At 36.2% G+C, this 17744-nt stretch overlaps 8 protein-coding genes across 8 annotated transcripts; 4 read left to right on the forward strand and 4 right to left on the reverse strand.

Moving 5' to 3' along the window:
* Positions 1-254: 254 nt before the first annotated feature.
* EV154DRAFT_511178 (uncharacterized protein) lies at positions 255-2860 on the reverse strand (the record flags this gene model as incomplete). The annotated part of the gene is made up of 14 exons (XM_051601783.1): positions 255-703; positions 741-898; positions 995-1095; positions 1209-1390; positions 1447-1489; positions 1540-1588; positions 1618-1765; positions 1801-1934; positions 1964-2110; positions 2176-2355; positions 2403-2531; positions 2598-2609; positions 2630-2713; positions 2740-2860. Coding segments are annotated over 14 exons (1743 nt in total), but the record flags the coding sequence as incomplete, so codon positions are not given.
* Positions 2861-3002: 142 nt separating this feature from the next.
* On the reverse strand, positions 3003-3731 carry EV154DRAFT_482099 (uncharacterized protein; the record flags this gene model as incomplete). The annotated part of the gene is made up of 3 exons (XM_051598449.1): positions 3003-3192; positions 3390-3435; positions 3566-3731. The coding sequence occupies 3 exons, from the start codon at positions 3729-3731 to the stop codon at positions 3003-3005; spliced, it is 402 nt and encodes a 133-aa protein (XP_051456923.1).
* A 1862-nt stretch (positions 3732-5593) lies between these two features.
* On the reverse strand, positions 5594-7224 carry EV154DRAFT_603176 (uncharacterized protein; the record flags this gene model as incomplete). The annotated part of the gene is made up of 2 exons (XM_051607336.1): positions 5594-6867; positions 6930-7224. 2 exons carry the CDS (start codon positions 7222-7224, stop codon positions 5594-5596), a joined length of 1569 nt encoding a protein of 522 aa, XP_051456924.1.
* A 554-nt stretch (positions 7225-7778) lies between these two features.
* Positions 7779-9471, reverse strand: EV154DRAFT_511181 (GDSL-like Lipase/Acylhydrolase-domain-containing protein). The gene is made up of 5 exons (XM_051601784.1): positions 9177-9471; positions 8853-9116; positions 8745-8797; positions 8335-8677; positions 7779-8275 (listed from the first exon to the last, which is right to left on the reverse strand). The coding sequence occupies exons 1-5, from the start codon at positions 9274-9276 to the stop codon at positions 7869-7871; spliced, it is 1167 nt and encodes a 388-aa protein (XP_051456925.1). The 5' UTR covers positions 9277-9471; the 3' UTR covers positions 7779-7868.
* On the forward strand, positions 9465-11744 carry EV154DRAFT_511186 (major facilitator superfamily domain-containing protein). Its single transcript, XM_051601785.1, has 6 exons — positions 9465-9730; positions 9794-9849; positions 9935-10689; positions 10756-10801; positions 10865-10955; positions 11011-11744. The coding sequence occupies exons 1-6, from the start codon at positions 9538-9540 to the stop codon at positions 11667-11669; spliced, it is 1800 nt and encodes a 599-aa protein (XP_051456926.1). The 5' UTR covers positions 9465-9537; the 3' UTR covers positions 11670-11744.
* On the forward strand, positions 11745-12657 carry EV154DRAFT_552227 (glutathione S-transferase). The gene is made up of 2 exons (XM_051605040.1): positions 11745-11922; positions 11999-12657. Exons 1-2 carry the CDS (start codon positions 11868-11870, stop codon positions 12577-12579), a joined length of 636 nt encoding a protein of 211 aa, XP_051456927.1. The 5' UTR covers positions 11745-11867; the 3' UTR covers positions 12580-12657.
* Positions 12658-13488: 831 nt separating this feature from the next.
* EV154DRAFT_603180 (glutathione S-transferase) lies at positions 13489-14193 on the forward strand (the record flags this gene model as incomplete). Its single annotated transcript, XM_051607337.1, has 2 exons — positions 13489-13540; positions 13613-14193. The coding sequence occupies 2 exons, from the start codon at positions 13489-13491 to the stop codon at positions 14191-14193; spliced, it is 633 nt and encodes a 210-aa protein (XP_051456928.1).
* Positions 14194-15609: 1416 nt separating this feature from the next.
* On the forward strand, positions 15610-17657 carry EV154DRAFT_544055 (uncharacterized protein; the record flags this gene model as incomplete). Its single annotated transcript, XM_051604578.1, has 3 exons — positions 15610-15701; positions 15768-16288; positions 17574-17657. The coding sequence occupies exons 1-3, from the start codon at positions 15650-15652 to the stop codon at positions 17655-17657; spliced, it is 657 nt and encodes a 218-aa protein (XP_051456929.1). The 5' UTR covers positions 15610-15649.
* Positions 17658-17744: the final 87 nt, after the last annotated feature.

Raw genomic sequence — 17744 nt, forward strand, 5'->3', positions numbered from 1 at the left:
AAAAAAAAAAAACTCAATGCTGGAGATTTGAGTTTTTTACATACCTTTACAAGACGTAAACCATATGCTCCTGCAGTACAATAGATGCAGAGACAAACCCCAAAGACATTCACATTCCGAAACCAACTTGATTCATTATTTAAAAGAAATTGGCTTTGGATCTTACTTCGCAACACACAGTGGCACGTTCAAAAAAAGAGACGGCATTGTAACTAAATGAAAAGAAGGCCATTTTGTTTTATAAAAAATAAATTAAGACAATCGATAGATTTTATTGATGTAATCTACTTATGATAGCGAAATAATTTTTACTTTTTACTTGATTGCGATTTTACAATCACACTTTGGTGGCTCTGTAAAAGCTGGCCTACATATTTACACGGTCACTAGCTTGACCAGGACAACGAATACCAGAGGTTCAACACTGAATCCATGCTTCACAAATAATTCATTTGTACCATGGTTGTGTGCCTGCACTTCTCCAATAAACCTGTCCACCGCTTTTTAATGTTCGCTTCATTTCCCTGATCTCATCATCCAATTCATGACAAGAGGTAGGATCAAACCAATCCATATGATCCATCACGACTAACCGTGTCAAATATCTATCCCCCATGGATTTTAGCGAGTCTAATATTGATTCTGTATGTAACCTAAATGAATCCAGTGCCCAGAGGTCTAAATAAAAAGTTTTTTCAGCGTCCTATTATTTGTGATGCGCTTATGCATTTTTTTTTTACCTTTAATTGATTAAACCCATATTCTGTAAGATATGAAGGGCAGCTAGTTGGAGTATAACGTTGGTTTAAGCAAAGATAATAAAAGTATTGATCTTGGTTAAACAGAGAAAGGCAAGGTATGGGATCCAAAGTATTTTCAATATACTCTTGGGTGTACACTCTTTCAGAAACATATTCATTTGATTGATTGGAACTATATATATACCATATTAGTTTAAAATATAAACCTCTTTTTCAGACTATCTTGTTATTACCGCCGAGCGCGTTCCACATAAACATTGGGTTATGAAGAATTTTTTGAATCATGGGCGAAAAATTGCAGGCCTTACTTTGGTGTCCCAAATATGTTTTTGAACTTTAATTGTTTGAAGCGGATGTCATTGTCTTGATGTCCTTTTCCAATCCTTGCATACGAATCCACCATTCGAGAATTGACAGTGCTAACCGGAGTAACCAGTCTTATAAAACTTGTGATTAAATCGATTACTGTTTTCACTCCAATACTGAAACGCATATGAACTCAAATGGGGTGATATGATGTCATGTAGCAACGTGGAAAAGTGAGGATGATTGCCGTCACCAAACATTCTCCAAAAATCTTTGTACTCTAATGATGCAATACTAGCAAGTTTTAGCTCCAGTAAATGATTCTATATAATGATGATTAAAAAAAAAGGGAGCAATGGTTTTTTTAAAATGAGTCTACCTGACAGGGATTCATATCAATGCAATGAATTCGTTGGGATGGGCTTTCAATGCATATTCTAAAGCGTTATCGCCGGCGGATGTGATGACAAACATAACATCTTGACTGGTAATGTTTAAATATTGGAGGTCAACACGTGGGTCTTCCCAAGTAAAAGCGTATATATAAGACCTAACTGCGTATGACAAGGCAATATTGGGTTATAGTCCACTCTCCATTGTTTGTTTTGATGTAAAAACGAAGTGCGAGAAACAATATTAAACGATTGTTTACTTGTAACACTATCGGTATCATCCGGAATTTCTACCAGATGAGAAAGCTCATTTTGACGCGCATTGGAACAACCTAACCAACATAGTATGGCATTTGAATCAAGTAAGGGATAATAAAATGATTACGACGGTTCAAAGATTTGATGGTACCAAACTTGTACTCGAGATAATCACGACGGCCGGGGCCTAAATGAATATGATCAAGCTCAAACCAGGCTTGCCAAAAGTGTCTTGTAAACAATTACATTGTCGATTTTGTTGTGGTGACCATTTTTCTGCTGGTGCGCTTGAACGGCCAGAGACATAAACATCAACAACACCGATGATACCTTCAGGAGATAACAGGGATTGTATACGATCCACAACAGGGTGATAGTCATCCATCATGGATACTTTTTTGAAGAAAAATAAAAAAGGTGAGTTTAGGTGCTTCTTTTTTGGTTTTGTATTACTTTACATGCATAAGAAACAGTAACTAATCCAACACGTCCTTCCAAAGAGCCTTCAGGTACTTGAAAAGTGGAAGCATCTTGACAGAGGACAGTGACATTTTTCCAACCCTTTTTTAAAAATCTTTCTTGAGCGACTTTACAAAGTGAAGGTGTTAAATCCACAAGAATAATCTTCTCAAATGAATCTACGGTAAAAACGCATGCATTGTTTCGATATTCCATCCGGTTCCACCACCAAGATCAATCCAAATCGGTTTCTTTTGCATAATACCCGTTGCCAGCTGTTCCTTGATTTGAGCGGCGCATAATTTAAGCATAGTTTGACGTCCTCTTAATAAGGAGCCACGGGAATTGTCATAGACTAAAAAAAAAGAAAGTTAGGGAGTCAAATAAAAAGGAGTGCATACGAACTTGATTATGTCTTTACTTTGTGCTTGGTCTTGGTAAATGATTCAAGACGACTTTGTTGATCATGGCCTCCGATCCGTTTAAAAAAGCAGGAATACATGAATTGAATGGGTGTCTGAATTTTATCCCAACTGGCTAACATAATGTCGTTATGGCTACACCAAAGTAAAGTAGACGTTGATACGAATCAAACGAGATACGCGCTTGCACCTGGACCATGTAGATACATAACAGAGAGACCGGAACAAGTCCAAGTTTTAGAGAGAATGGTAAATAAGTGTATCCTTTTCAAATTTCATTTACAACGGTTGACGTGTTTTTTCACCACACAGATAATTAATATAAAAGAGCTAAAACTAAATAAAAAGGAAGATTTGCTTCTCGTCTATTCTCCCGTGATTTTATATAAACCTTTTTTGTTTTTTTATAGCTTATCTAGGGCACTCAGGGAGATCTCACACTTATAGATCAACACATGTATTGGCCACCTTCCAATAGCCAAGTAAGTTACTAAAACGTTTGCATAATAATAATAAACAGCGTCTTTTTTGAATTGTAACGCCGCACATCTCTCACATGATCTAAACCTTCTTACATGAGTTGCATTGAATTCACTTTATTGGCTCAATTATAATATGTACTTAGTGTACAATATCAAATGAGCCAAAACTTTTTTATTATATGTGACAGATTTTTTTGATCAAAGTGGATCCAGTGATCAATTATAATTCTTTACGAGTCCATCACAGTGTCTTTGTAGTACATTGTAATTTTTTTGATCTTTTTGGTAGATGACACCCCTTTAACATACTATCTTCCCCAATCAAAAGTTCCAGATAAACCATAAGTAGAATATCCTATTGGTTAAATAGACTCATCCGGTTGTGTCTGCAGTGTTCATACCTCAAATTCAGACAATATCAGTTTTTTTTTTTTTTCAGACGAATCAAATTCATTCAGATTTAAAGGAAATTTGTGTTTTTTTACCTGTGGGTATCTTTATGCCTTCACCAGCGAGAGCATGGCAGCCGCATTTGAGGTGGCGCTTTGTATTGTAAAGACATTGGGTCGTCCATCGCCTCTCCAAATTGAAGCTGCAATGGTGTACATGTTTTTCGTGGTCATAAGGCCACGATTCCAACGAGTGTTGCATTTTTTGCAGAAGAGTATCTGCTGGATTGATCGCTTGTCCACTCCAGTTTCATGCTTCAAGCTATCTGAGCTATTTTCTGGACAGTTATTGCAGTTATAAGAAAGAAATGATATTTCATCAGTAATTATACAATATAGACATTTATATGTTTCACCGTGGATGTTTTATACTCATTTATGTCAAGCAGCAACAATCTACAAGTTTTTCCTGCAGCTTTAACTGTCTGTATATCATTTCAAAGACGCCATGCCTATGCTCTCTGATCTATACGTGAGTCTTATTCTTTTTTTGTCACCTCTTTTGTGGTTTTTTATTTTTAAAAAAAATAGAAGAAAATATAAGTAATACCAGGATGCGTTCTTTCCTCGTCTTGAGCTGACTTGAGGGGTGTTGCTTTGATACTTTGCAGCTGTCTTCTTTTTCTCTTTTTGTTTTTTCTTGTTTTCTTCTGTCGTCCCTCCTTGTATTTGTTTGATCCGTTAATTAGGATATTGACAGCATTCGGGAGGGCACGCTGCTTCCCAATATCTGTTTTTTTCAAATAAGCATATAAACGGTATCAGAGTACATATATCATATAGTTTTACGTAAGCAATATCTATTGATTAATTAATTAATTAATGGCCGTTCAATATACATATTGCTTTCAAATAGTCTAAACTTCAAAATATATGTCAAATACTTCTCTTAAGAAGAAAAAGCGTCCATCCAGTTCTAAAAGTAAGCATAGATCCAGCGATATCACTTCTTCACAATCAATACCAACAATCATTCTGTCGACTACCGGGTTTTAAAACATGGATTCCATATAATCGACATGATCAAAATTAACAATTTTCATGGAATGCAAAAGGCTTCATATGTCGTTTCCGTGATGTCATGTATGTATGTGACCAAGAAGATAAAGATTTGGTTGAAAGTTATCTTAAAAATGTTGGTATAGACTGGAAGACACGGAAGTTAGTAAACCCTGATTAGATATTTGAAAGTGTAAGAAGATCTATACACCCAGCCGAAGGATTATATCCCATCTTAAAATTCATTTTTGAAAGTTATGGTCCTCTCAGGTGTGAACATTTCGGCCTTAAGCTCTTTAATTACACAGCTGTTGCACGTTTTGGATTTGGTGAAGCAAGGGCATATCTCAGACGTTGTTCATGGGCCCCCATTATATACTGAAAAAGGCTTGGTCAAAAGCAATCTTATGACATATAAATGCTCTAGAGAAACAAGCTCAATTGAAGGAGCATGTTATATGAACATTGTTTAAAGATTCACTTCTTAAAACGGATCAGTCAGATTAACTGACTCAATTTAGCCAATTACCGGCCATACCATAACCTTAATAAAGTAATAAATGATTTAACCAAAACTCTATAAACTAAAAAATATAAATTACCATAGGCTGGGCCAATCAACAAATCGGTAAAAAGCATCAAGATCATTATAGTCCTTGGCTTGTACTGGTCATTAATTTATTAGTAGCTAAAGTAAGTCACGATACCGTCATGAATTATGCCTGTGAACGTTATGGGAGTTAATTGGATTTTAAACAGAATAGTGAAACATTTGGTGTCGATATACCCAGACAGTGCGTTACCTTTTTGCATATTGTAGCAGAAGATAAGTGAGATAATAATAATGCAGATAGGCGTAGAATAAAACCATTTTGAGAAGTTGTTAACCTAAGCGTTCCCAAAATGGTAAGATAGCACATGCTAGTATAGTTCAAAGTTTTAGATATACTGATTCGAAGTGATTATAAATTTTGACTTGTTAGATTGGTAGACATGTTTAGAAGTGTATTTTATTTTTGTCGAATTCGAGAGCCGAAGGAGGAAGGGGAGGGGAGGGGGAATTTTCTATGTAGTAATATTATTTTCATCGAGGCTTTTCAAGATTTGCAAGTGCTCGTTTTCTAAAACTTCTTCCGTGAGACCGCGAGCTCTTCTCCATTCTAAAAAGTCGTCATAATTCTTGACGGACCCTTTGCTGTCTTTAATAATTTTTTTAAAGACCAGTAACGAATTATGGAATCTGCGCTTGTGATTCGAGAACCAATAGGTGATGTTACGAGGTTTCAAACCGGTTTCCTTTTGGACTTGACGACGTTGGTCTTTGGTCAATTTATCTCTACTGCTGTAGATATCGAAAAAAATTGATTTTAGGTAGTGGGTTGTCTGTGCATCATAGGATGTAGCTGTACGACGTGTAAATTGTCTTTCAATCCCAAGTTGCTTCGTGACCACATTTGTTCGTTTACCCCCACGGCTCTTTCTGGTGATAGAAGCTCGTTTCTGTCGAGATTTCTTGCTTTCTTTCCAATCTTCATCCTCTGCAGCATCAGATACAATATAATCTTCGTCGTCTTCGATATTGACATCTTCCTCCATTTCAAAATCAGAAGTGTTAAATTCGCTCAGAGTATTCAGAGGTGAATTGGGGTGATAGGGTGACATGCTTGAGTCACGTACAGTATTGCAAGGTGTGCCGACTGTTCCATCTACCGAAGGAGTTTCTTGAGGGATACATGTAGGGGAAGCAGGCAACGAAAAGAAAGGATTCAACATATTATTATTATTCGCACTTAAAGACGGAGTCACGGGTAAAGAAGTTGTTTGATGATGAATCCAATCAGGTTGAATATGCGTAAACAAAGTGAAATCCTGTTGGCCACTTGGAGCTGATATAAGGTTATTTGCAGCAGTCGTACTAGAGTTGTTATATGGCATCAAGTTATACGTATCCATGACAGAGTCAGAAATTTCATTCATCGTCACTTGATCGGGGTTCACCAGGTTGACTGAGTCTCTCGTGATAACAGGGATTTTTTCCGACTGGTTGGATAGGAAAGAGACATTACGTTTGATTTCCAGAGCAGCCTTAATTAAAGGCTCAATAGCTTCGGTGGGGTTTTGACCGAAGGAGACACGACCATTTTCTATAATTTGGAACACTTGATGCATGATTTCAATACGATCTTTGAGTCGGCGTAAAGCAGAAAACATACGACGCGGCGAGGCTTCTACGTTTGCTGGTACAGTATTGCTTGATTTTGCGATAGTAACCATCATGTAATGAATTTGCAAAGCTGTGGACTCAAGCCAAGATTGAACATAGGGTCTGTTTTCTGGATCTCTTGCGAGTACGGTATTTTTTGAAATTCAAACCAAATGTTGGAAAAGATAACAAAGTCACCATGATCAACAAATGATGGGAGGTCGGGAAACTGAAAAAGCAAATCATTAAGCGATGGCAAGTGAGTATTCTCTAGCTCGGGTTGATTCAATTCTTCAATTAGTAAAGGGTCAATGCTTGTTTGACTAAATGTAGTATTGAGATCTTCACAAGAATACTGTAGGTCAGAGTCATCGGGTGAGGAGAAGGGTGACAAGGTGACCGAAGCTGGTTGACAAGCAACGTCTTTTAGACTGGCAGGTGATACCTTGTTATTAAACAGGTCATTTTCATATACTTGGTCTTGTTGATACATTTTTTTTATACGTAAAAAAGATGGACAAGCTGAAAAAAAATAAAAAGGAGAGAAAACTATTGTTTTTTTATAAGAAAATAAAATGTTTAGTATAAATAATAAAAAGGGTCGGACGATTTTCATCATCGTTCAAAGAGAAACCACACCATATAATATATGGTCTGGGACAATTAAGAAGAAATCCTAATTTAAAAAAAAAGTGTAATAAGAGAAACATGTATTTTACCTGTTGTAAATAGATTATTTGACTAGTGTTTATATAAGGAAAAGCAATGATAGATGTAGATGGTGACAAAAGTGGAAATAAAGATGGCGTTAAGTTGATATTAATGCAGCAGGGATATCAAATTTTTCCTAATTCTTATATACATATGTATATACCATATTAGGCGAACAAAAGAGATAAAGAAACAAACACAAAGAGACCCTTTCTTTCACACTTTTCATGAGTGAATTAGGTAAGTGAAACGCCCTGGAATTTTATTGTCCTTTTACAGTCTAATGCGCTTTGTTTTGGTCAGGATCTACCTTGATGGAGAAAATCTAGCTGTACGTATGGTTTAAAAATATCTAATTTTATTTAAATTATTTGTTTGTTTTTTGTATGTATAAATATATACATATACACTTGGATGGCCGAGAACTTAGACATCTTCACTTCTCACGGGTATAAACTTTCCACGACCCTTGTTACGAATCCAATTGGAAATGAGCGAATTTGGGAATTTGATACAGGCAATAATACCGCCTACTATCAAAATAACGATAAATAATCCAACATATGTATTGTTCTGGTTGATTGTGGATTGTTCATAGTCCTCCATATCTTCTTCCAAGGGTAGCTGTGATGGTTTAACAGGTACTGACTTTTTAATATCATAGAGCTTAGCGACTTGTTCAATAACTCCCTTATTAGGTGGTACAGCATATTTTTTTGAACGGAATCTAGACTTTACATTTTGTAATTGTTTCACGATCGAGCTTGTTAATTCTGCTTTTGGCATGTAGGACTCTGCTTCAAGAATACTTGTAGCAATCTGTTTGTGAAAGGCTGATATAGAATTTTAGCAAGACTATTAATAACTCTCTTCTATTCCGTGTTGTGTTTACCTGTTGTAAAATGGGTCTTGTCCCACCAGAGATAATCCTTGGGTTTACAAGAATCTCCGTCACACTCATCAAGGTAAGCATTGGATACACTTGTAAAGTTAAAAAAGACTGGATCGACATTGATATCGTTAACTAATGAATGAATATCAACGTAATCCATTTCTAATGCGTGATGGTGTTTATTCATATTCGCTACATCTTTCTCCAAACCGCGGTTGATATCCACTGCTGCTTGTGTTCGATTGATTGCTACCACTGTATCTTGATAATATGGCATATGTCCAAGTGGTGCGATATTTAATACGATATAGCGATTGGATAAGAAAGCTTTGCGTGCCATTCTCTAATCACACAACAATTAGAGGGCCAATTCTATATATATACATATATATATATATATATTTAGTTACCAGTTGTTGTCCAATGCATTCCAATATCTCCTTATAATCAGGTTCCTGACGTCCTATGAATTCAAAAAATTAGATTATATAGAGATAAAAGGTATTGTGGTTGATTACCATGACGTTTTGACATTTCAAAAATATCTTGTACACCAAACCAAAAGGCATAAACGGTTTCCTCTGGCTTTAAATTTAAATTTAAGTTGTAATATGCTTCCATTTGATCTTTTAAGCTGGGTGTTTTATCTTCAATTGATTTAAACATTGCATTGTCACACACAGATCCACTGTAAGCGAAACTGTATAAGGATGCATTCCATCCTGCTGCTAAATATTCGCTCCATAATGATCCATCAGACCACCTTTGACTATTTCCAACGTCTATCATACTCATTGATTAAGATCTGCAAACAATAAAAAAAAAAGGGACACGGTGTATACCTGAATTGGAATCACCAAACACTACCAGGTTCTTAACTGTTGCAGCTAGACTAATGACAGGCAGTTGAAGAGCGATGAACGAGATTAGATTGAACTTCATGTTAAAATGATGAACAAGGGAAGGTGGTCCCCCTTTAATTATTTTTTAATACCAAACCAAATCAAGCCGACAAGAGGTACACGTGATTTGACTTTTGAAGGCAGCGAGCGATCAATTTATTGTCAGTCACTGGGATCATTTCATTCGCTTCTGATGGTTCCATTAAATAATAATAATAAAAAAAAATTGTTTGCCTATTTTCCCAATATGATACAAGACTGAGTATTCTTCCCTCTTTACTTCTCTTTCAGAATCATAAACATGTCGAGGTCCATTCATGACGACTTGTTTCCTAGCCATGTTCCTGAACCACAGTTTGATAATACAAGCAGCAAAATAACCTCAGCTCGTCGACATTCGGCTTCAGCATCCTTAAACACAAAAGAGGCAACAGACATTACTTCGTCATGGAGAATGAAGGCTCTAGTTTTATTGTGCATGCTATCATTACCTGGTTCGTTATAAAAAATTGACTTGATCCGTTAAATAACTTATATTAATTTCTATACGTCTATAGTGGGTTGTCATTATCTCGAAGCAACTATGGGAACATTAAAAACTACCCTAAAAGCTGTAAGTCGTTTGTGTGACAAAAAATAATCTGGCGGAGAAACTGATCCCTTCTTGCCGTTTTGCCCTCTTTTTTATTTAAAAATAGTCAATGTCCATCAATAATACACAGTTCAGTATTCTTCTATCTTCAGTAACTCTAGTAAATACAGTGCTACCATTAATTGCAGGCATCTTTATTGATGATATTTCTAGTATTGGGTCAATACGCGCAACTGCCGGAGTAAGTCTCGTTATATTCATTGGTAGTCTGCTAGTGTCAATCGGTGGCCACATTAACAGTTATCCATGCATGATGACAGGACAGATTGTATATGGCCTTGGAGGTGGTATGATTGTCACAATGCAGGAAGGTATCTTATCGCGCTGGTTTCGTGATAAAGAATTAGCCATTATCATTGGCATCATTTTGTGTGCTGCAAGATTGACAAAATGGGCTGCCAAGATGGTAGCCTACCCTATAGTAAATGCTACTGGCTCGCATGCTTTCCCAATTCATGTCGCGACAATTTTTTGTGGCGGTGGTCTTCTCATCAATCTATTATACTGGGTCGTAATGTGGCACAAAGGCCTATGTTCTGTTTCTGGAAAGGAGATCACTCAATATCGAGGCACATACAAAAACGAGTTTAAACAATTAGATAAACCAAAAGAAGTACATCAACGAGATGATAATTCTTCATACGAATCTTCCTTCATCTCTTCCTTCCGTCAACAACAACAAAGCAGGAACTTCAAATGGACTTACCCAATCTTGTTCTATATCCCGAAAATGTTCTGGATGATCCCACTGATTCAATTAACCATGTCTAGTGTACTGAGTAGTTTTGATGATGTCGCAACGTAAATTTATACATTTCAAAATCACATGAATGCACATGTATTAATATTTAACTTGTTATTCAATAGTGAATATGTCGAATTCAGATATAAAACAACAAGTGTTATGGCTGGTGTAAGTTACAAATCAGAAGTGAACCACTATGATTATATCTAATTTTTTTTTTTTTTTTTTTAGTATCAAAGTAGTCTTACGCAGGTTGTTCCTATTGTTATGGCACCAATAATGGGTATTGTAGCTCACAAGTATGGCAAAAGAATCACAACTTGTAAGTGTATTGTTTATTTTTTATTATTTTCATGATTCTAAACTCCTACAATCAGTGTTTTCTGCAACCTTAATTTTAATGACATCCATGATCTTACTGGCTTATACCTGGGTTACACCTGCCATTGGCATGATTATTTTTTCATTTGCACTTGCACTGGGTCCAGTTTCGGTGCTTAGTTCTACATCATTATTATTACCTCATGAACTTGCTGGTACAGGCATGGGGTTACATAAATGTTTCAACAATATTGGTACAACTATCGTATCTGTTCTCGTCGGTTATGTACAAGATTTAACCTTTCATGACGGTGATCCACACGATGATCTATCCGACTTGCAAACAGAATATAATGGTGTCATGATTCTCTACCTTTCAATCGCTACATTCTCCATCATTATTGTGATGGTCTTTTGGTTAATGGATCGTGTTTTATTGTCAGGCTGGCTTCAAGCAGATAAAAATGAACGCCAACGTAGATTAGATTTGGTACAGACAAAAGAAGAAGACGAAAAGACACTTTATCTGCACGCTGAAAAAGATGAACTGGAAAAAATTAACAAGGAAAAAATGAACGCCCTCAAGATGATTGGATCGCGATTAACAGAAAAAAAATCATATACCTATGTTTCAATCTCTCTCTTTTGGCTAATTCTTTCTTGGATTGTTTTCTTTGCGTTTGCTCTCATGCCTGTTTATAAAAAATACATGTGACCACAAATAAAATTTATCGCGTCATCCAATATAAAGTTTACTTTTTTCTTCATTCATCTTCTTCGATTATAAATCAATTTTTTGGAAGCCAGCAAATGATTTATAATCAACGCTTACTATTTTACTACACGAAAAGTATAAATAAACAAGTTCAAACTTGGGCTTGTTTACCTTTATAACTTTTTGTATACAAAACCAATGTCTTCTCTCAGCAATATCAAGCTCCACTATTTCACCGTTGTCAAAGGAAGTCGTAAGTACCCCCGTGACATGATAATACTATCGCGTCTTATGATTGCATCATATTAACAATTTGTTTTTTCTATAAGCTGTTAAGGGTCGCGGAGAACACGTCCGTTTGTTACTCGAAGATGCCGGCGTTGATTTCGAATACGTAAGACATACCGGTGAGGAATGGGGTGCATTAAAGCAAAAGTTACTCTCCGAAAAGATTCGTGCACCTACTATGCCCTTTATCACCATCGATGGTAAATACTATGGCAAGACCTTTCCTACCATGAGATATCTTTCGAAGAAACTCAACAAGTATGAAGGATCCAACGATGACGAGACACAACTCTTGGACGTGTATACGGATATTGTGGGTGATTGGACCCTCAAGTGGAGCGCTTCCAGTTTCGGTGCTTTTACTGAAGAGGCTAGCAAGAATTACAAGGAAAATATTAGACCCCAATTCCACAACACATTCAACGATATCCTTTCGGACACAAAGGGTCCTTTCCTCTTGGGTGAAAACATTTCTTATGCCGATTTTGCTTTGTATCATATACTTGAGGATGATATTGAGGGTGAGGTGAATGTTAAGACCCTTCCTTATCTTTCAGCCTTCTTTGAAGCTGTTCAAAACAGACCCAATTTAAAAACCTACTTGGCCACCGATAGAAAGTAGACGAAATATACCTCTTCCTTTTTTTAAATGCTAAATAAATCATACTGGCTGCAAACTAGTACTCTTTTTTTTTCGCAACTTATATTGTCCTTTTCATATTTTCTAACATCTACATATGTTAGAGTATCACTATGCTGTATACATCGTAATATAGTGAGAAACAAACCACTTCTTCAAAACTACTGACAACACAACGGTCAGCTCAGTCACCACCCCATGCTAACAGTCAAAGCCCTTGTACCACGTAGTATTTCTTCCTTTCCAAGCACCATCGTTAAGCAATTTTTTAAAAGCTAATCAAAATGTATCGTACATTGTATCAACTGAAGACAAGATATATGAAAACAGGTGTGTATTTGGTGAAGCCCGATGGATATAATAACTCTACCTATTTTAGTCTCGCCAAATTCATTGTTATTTTTCTAGCAAAAGTCACGATCAAAGCCGCTATCCCAAATTTGATTTACCGTAAAATATAAGCTCAAACTAGCACGTCAAGTTTGGTTCTCTATATATAGCCTTACACTGCTTCGTCAATACAGTATTCTGTTTTATTTTTTTATTGGCGAGGCTTAATGACTGGACTTAGGGGTGTCGTCGCCTAGGAGAAGATCCGGGAGAGGATTCTGTCTATAACGCTTTCACTCACATTTTTGGCGCTTTTACTTAGCAGGGTCTAAATATATAGTTAAGATGGTTTAGCATAAATAACAAAAAGAAAAAACAACCAAAGTAAACATAATACAAGTTACTACATTTTAAAAAAAATTGTCTGCATTTATGCCTCATTGAGTTAGTGCTTGATTTAAGGTATGCAAATGCTCCTTTGTTCTTATCTAGGAAAGGATCAAGAAAGCTAAAGGTATAAATACTCCCGAAAAGAAAGACGGCCACTTTATTAAATCAAAAATGACTGATCTCAAGAATATCAAGCTTCACTATTTATTTTTTGAAAACAATAGTAAGTAATAGTGGCGCGTTATTCAAGTGAATGTTGCTCCATATTAACATTTTATTTTTCTTAAAAAGACAGCCTCGGTCGCGGTGAATTTATCCGCTTATTGCTCCAAGATGCTGGTGTTAATTAATTATGAATATGTGAGACACACTATTGATGAATGGAAAAGCCACAAGCAAACACTACTTGCTCAAAATATTTGTAACCCTACCCTGCCCTATATGACCATCGATGGCAAATACTACGGAAAGACTGCATCTATTTTAAGATTCCTTTCCCATAAGCTTAACAAATATGAAGGTTCCAACGACGACGAGGTGCAGCTTTTAGATGCTTACACGGATAGTATTATGGATTGGTCAACCCGGTGGATGGACTCAAACTTTGATTTCTTTAATGAGAAAATGATCAAGAAATACAACGAGGAAATGAGTCCCCAATTTCACAAGACATTCGATACTGCCCTTTCTAATACCCCAGGTCCTTTCCTGCTGGGCGAAGCTATCACCTATCCTGATTTTGCACTTTATCATATCATGGAAGATGACACACACGTTAAATTTGATGTAAAGGCTCTCCCTAATCTTGCTACTTTTGTTGAAGCTATCCGGAACAGACCCAATTTGAAGACCTATCTTGCCACTGATCGATTGTAAAACCACCACATTTATTTGTTTTTTTTTTTTTTTTTTTTTTTTTTTTAGAATTTCCCGTTTCAGTTTTATTTGTTTTATCAACTAGTAGACTTATAATAAATATAGTCATAGACATAGAACTGAAAGCAGAAACTCATTGAGGATTAAATGTTACGCTGTCGTAATAATTACGTATTTCTGTTTGCCAAAAATCATTAAAAAACTTCTGTTATGTCACGCTACATAATCATCCGTTTGAAAATACAATGTATATTCAAGCGGAAAAAACTAGTATACCGTCTATACTCATAAACATGAATGATTGATTTTTTTTATGATGCTACGCTAACAATGGCTACAAACATATTCCATATGATGGAACGAAGGTTGCTATTTGCCGACAGAAAAGAAAAAAATGAGTGGACGAGGTTTTAACCTTAAAAATTTTAGTTAATTAATAATTATGCTCAGACCTGTGATGGTCGAGATTTAGAAAGTATAAAAATTTCCAGAGGGTTACGAATGTTGGACTGAGAAACTTCTCCGAACTCAATGTACGCAAATATGTGTATAGTTGGGGCTATCTTGTGCCAAGGAGCGCAGGGTCTTTGTAAACCAATAGATATATAAGGAATCACTTTTGGGTCAATTAGCTAAAATGCTAAATGCTGGGTATATCATTTGGAATTGATTTTATTCACACAGCTAACCTCTTGGCATTTCAAAGAGGCATTTTAATCTTGCCTCTTTTCAAGGTTTAGACAAACCGGATTTTTTATTTCGGGCAAGTACTTGAAGTAAGCTTTTTCGTTTTAATGTGGTATCAAAGTAATATAAGAGATCAACCTATTCGAAGAATTACCGATGTGCTACACCATTGAGGGGTCAATAAGCTTGCTCATTACAGGTGCATATTTTTCGTGTAACTTCATTGGTAAATTAGATGCAATAAGTAAATCCACACGCCCACCAATTACGGCTAACGCGCAGTGTTAAAACACAGTTACGTGGCTTTCTATTTATAACTGATGGAATGCGCAGCCTGATAGTCTAACAAACTTCCAGAATATACATGCTTCCATTTAAAATCAAAATAGTTTCATAAACTGTCCGTAGAGTCTGATACTTGAACAATTTAAATATATAATTTTATATATATACTACAACATCTAATTGTTTAAATGAATTATTGGCTTGATCTTTATTACAAAAAGAAAAAGAAACGAACACGACTGTGCTTAATGTTCTCACATTTGTGCCCGAACCAATGTCCCTTTTTAGGCTAGTGCATGGATCATCCATGCAGACATTCTTTATTCTTCTCTGTGCCCCACAAAAAAAAAAAAAAAGAATTAGTAATCAAGCCCTAGTTTAGGACCCAGAGATTAATTTATAAGCAAAACCTGCAACAAACAAGGGGAAGACAAAAGTATAAATATAAGGCAGGAAGGGCTCCATTAAATTCATAAAACCAACAATGACCGATCTCAAAAATATCAAACTCCACTATTTCACCATCGAAAACAGTAGTAAGTAATAATGGCATGATATTATGTCATGGTTTTGCGTCATATTCACAATCTTCTGTTTAAAAGACACCATCGGTCGCGGTGAATATGTTCGCTTATTGCTCGAAGACGCTGGTGTTGAATATGAGTATGTAAGACACACTTTTGCTGAATGGAAGGACCACAAACAAAAATTACTCGATGAAAAGATTCGTGATCCTACCATGCCTTATGTCACTATTGATGGCAAATATTACTCAAAGACCGTACCTCTTATGAGATTTTTTTCCAATAAGCTCAACAAATATGAGGGCTCCAATGCTGATGAAGTTCAACTTTTGGATGCTTACGCAGATATGATTATGGATTGGTCAACAAAATGGGCATGTACCGTCTTTGGCAGCTTCACTGAGGATTTCGGCAAGAAATACAAGGAAGAGACTGGTCCTACTTATTATAAGTCTTTCAACGATATCCTTTCTGATACCAAAGGTCCTTTCTTGTTAGGCGAGACGATTACATACCCCGATTTCGCTCTTTATCATGTCATGGAAGATGATTCTAACGTTACATTTGATGCAAAGGCTTATCCTCATCTCAATGCTTTTGTGGATGCCATCCGAAACAGACCCAACTTGAAAACTTTTTTTGCCACTGACAGAGCCTAAATTCGAGTGTTTAATGTATTGTCTTGGATCTAATAAACAATTTTTTTAAAAATGTACTTTTAAATGTTGTGTCACATAGACTTTTCAACGGGTTGACGCCACTGTTCAATAAGCCACAGCTACTGATATTGGGAGTGTGCAGACTGAGTGTTTATCATTATGCCGGTTCAAGATCAATACCAGCTGACCGCATCGAAACATACACAACTTACATTTACAGCTTAGAGTATCGTGTATTCAATAACCACTCATTGTACTTAACGGCATTAAACTTGCCATTCAGCGAATCTTATTTACGTTTGATATATTTTAGCGGCTACATGTCTTCCATTTTTATACGTAACCGTCTTCAGCAAATTGTTGTTCAGATTTGAAACCCATCTTTTTTTTTCTGACAGCCATTTCTTCTGCCGACCCTATGGTAACACCGTTCTTTGTTTCCTGTTTTAAACAGCAATTTGGCTATTTGAAAATTGAACGACAATTAAGAACCAATGTTTAGAATTTATCAGGAAGTGTCAAGATACTTATATTTTTGTTTAGTATGAAAATTTATATAAATACTCAAAACATGACACATAATTCTTTTCAATATCATCAAGTACCTGACAATGTCTACTCTCAATAACCTTAAACTCCATTATTTCACTCTTGATGGCAATAGTAGGTCTAGCCTTTCAAAAAAAAGATCTACTTACGACGCTGATGCCTTTTTATAAATTTATTAGCTACCATTGGCCGCGGTGAATTTATTCGCCTATTGCTTGTAGACGCTGGCGTTGACTTTGAATATGTAAGACACACTTTTGACTCTTGGCCAGATCACAAGCAAAAGCTGCTTGCTGATAAGATTCGCGATCCCACTTTACCTTATATTACTGTAGATGGTAAGTTCTATAACAAGACTGCTGCTGTCTTGAGATTCTTGTCCAACAAGCTTGGAAAATATAACGGCTCAAACGAAGATGAGGTACAATTTTTGGATGCTTATATGGATCTGGTTATGGACTGGACCACCAAATGGACCTGTGTTCTTTTCAATCGTTTCAGTGAGGCTGAAGTCGCCGCTTACAAGAAGGCGCATCCTCAGTTTTATAGGACTTTCAATGAGATTCTCGCCGACAGCACGGGTGGACCTTTTCTTTTAGGTGAATCTATTTCCTATGCTGATTTTGCCCTTTTTCATATTCTTGAGGATGATTGCAATCTCAATTTTGATACCAAGGCTTTTCCTTACATTGCTACCTTTGTTAAAGCCGTTCAGGACAGACCTAATTTAAAGGCTTATTTTGCTTCTGATCGAAAGTAAAAAAAAAAAACTCTTATTATGCGATCTTTCCGGGCGCCATTTCAATATATTTTGGTGGTACAAGTCCAATTACCAGATCGCCCTGGT

Source organism: Mucor mucedo (assembly GCF_025094135.1).
Source record: "Mucor mucedo strain NRRL 3635 chromosome Unknown EV154scaffold_54, whole genome shotgun sequence".
In the NCBI taxonomy this organism is placed as follows: domain Eukaryota; kingdom Fungi; phylum Mucoromycota; class Mucoromycetes; order Mucorales; family Mucoraceae; genus Mucor; species Mucor mucedo.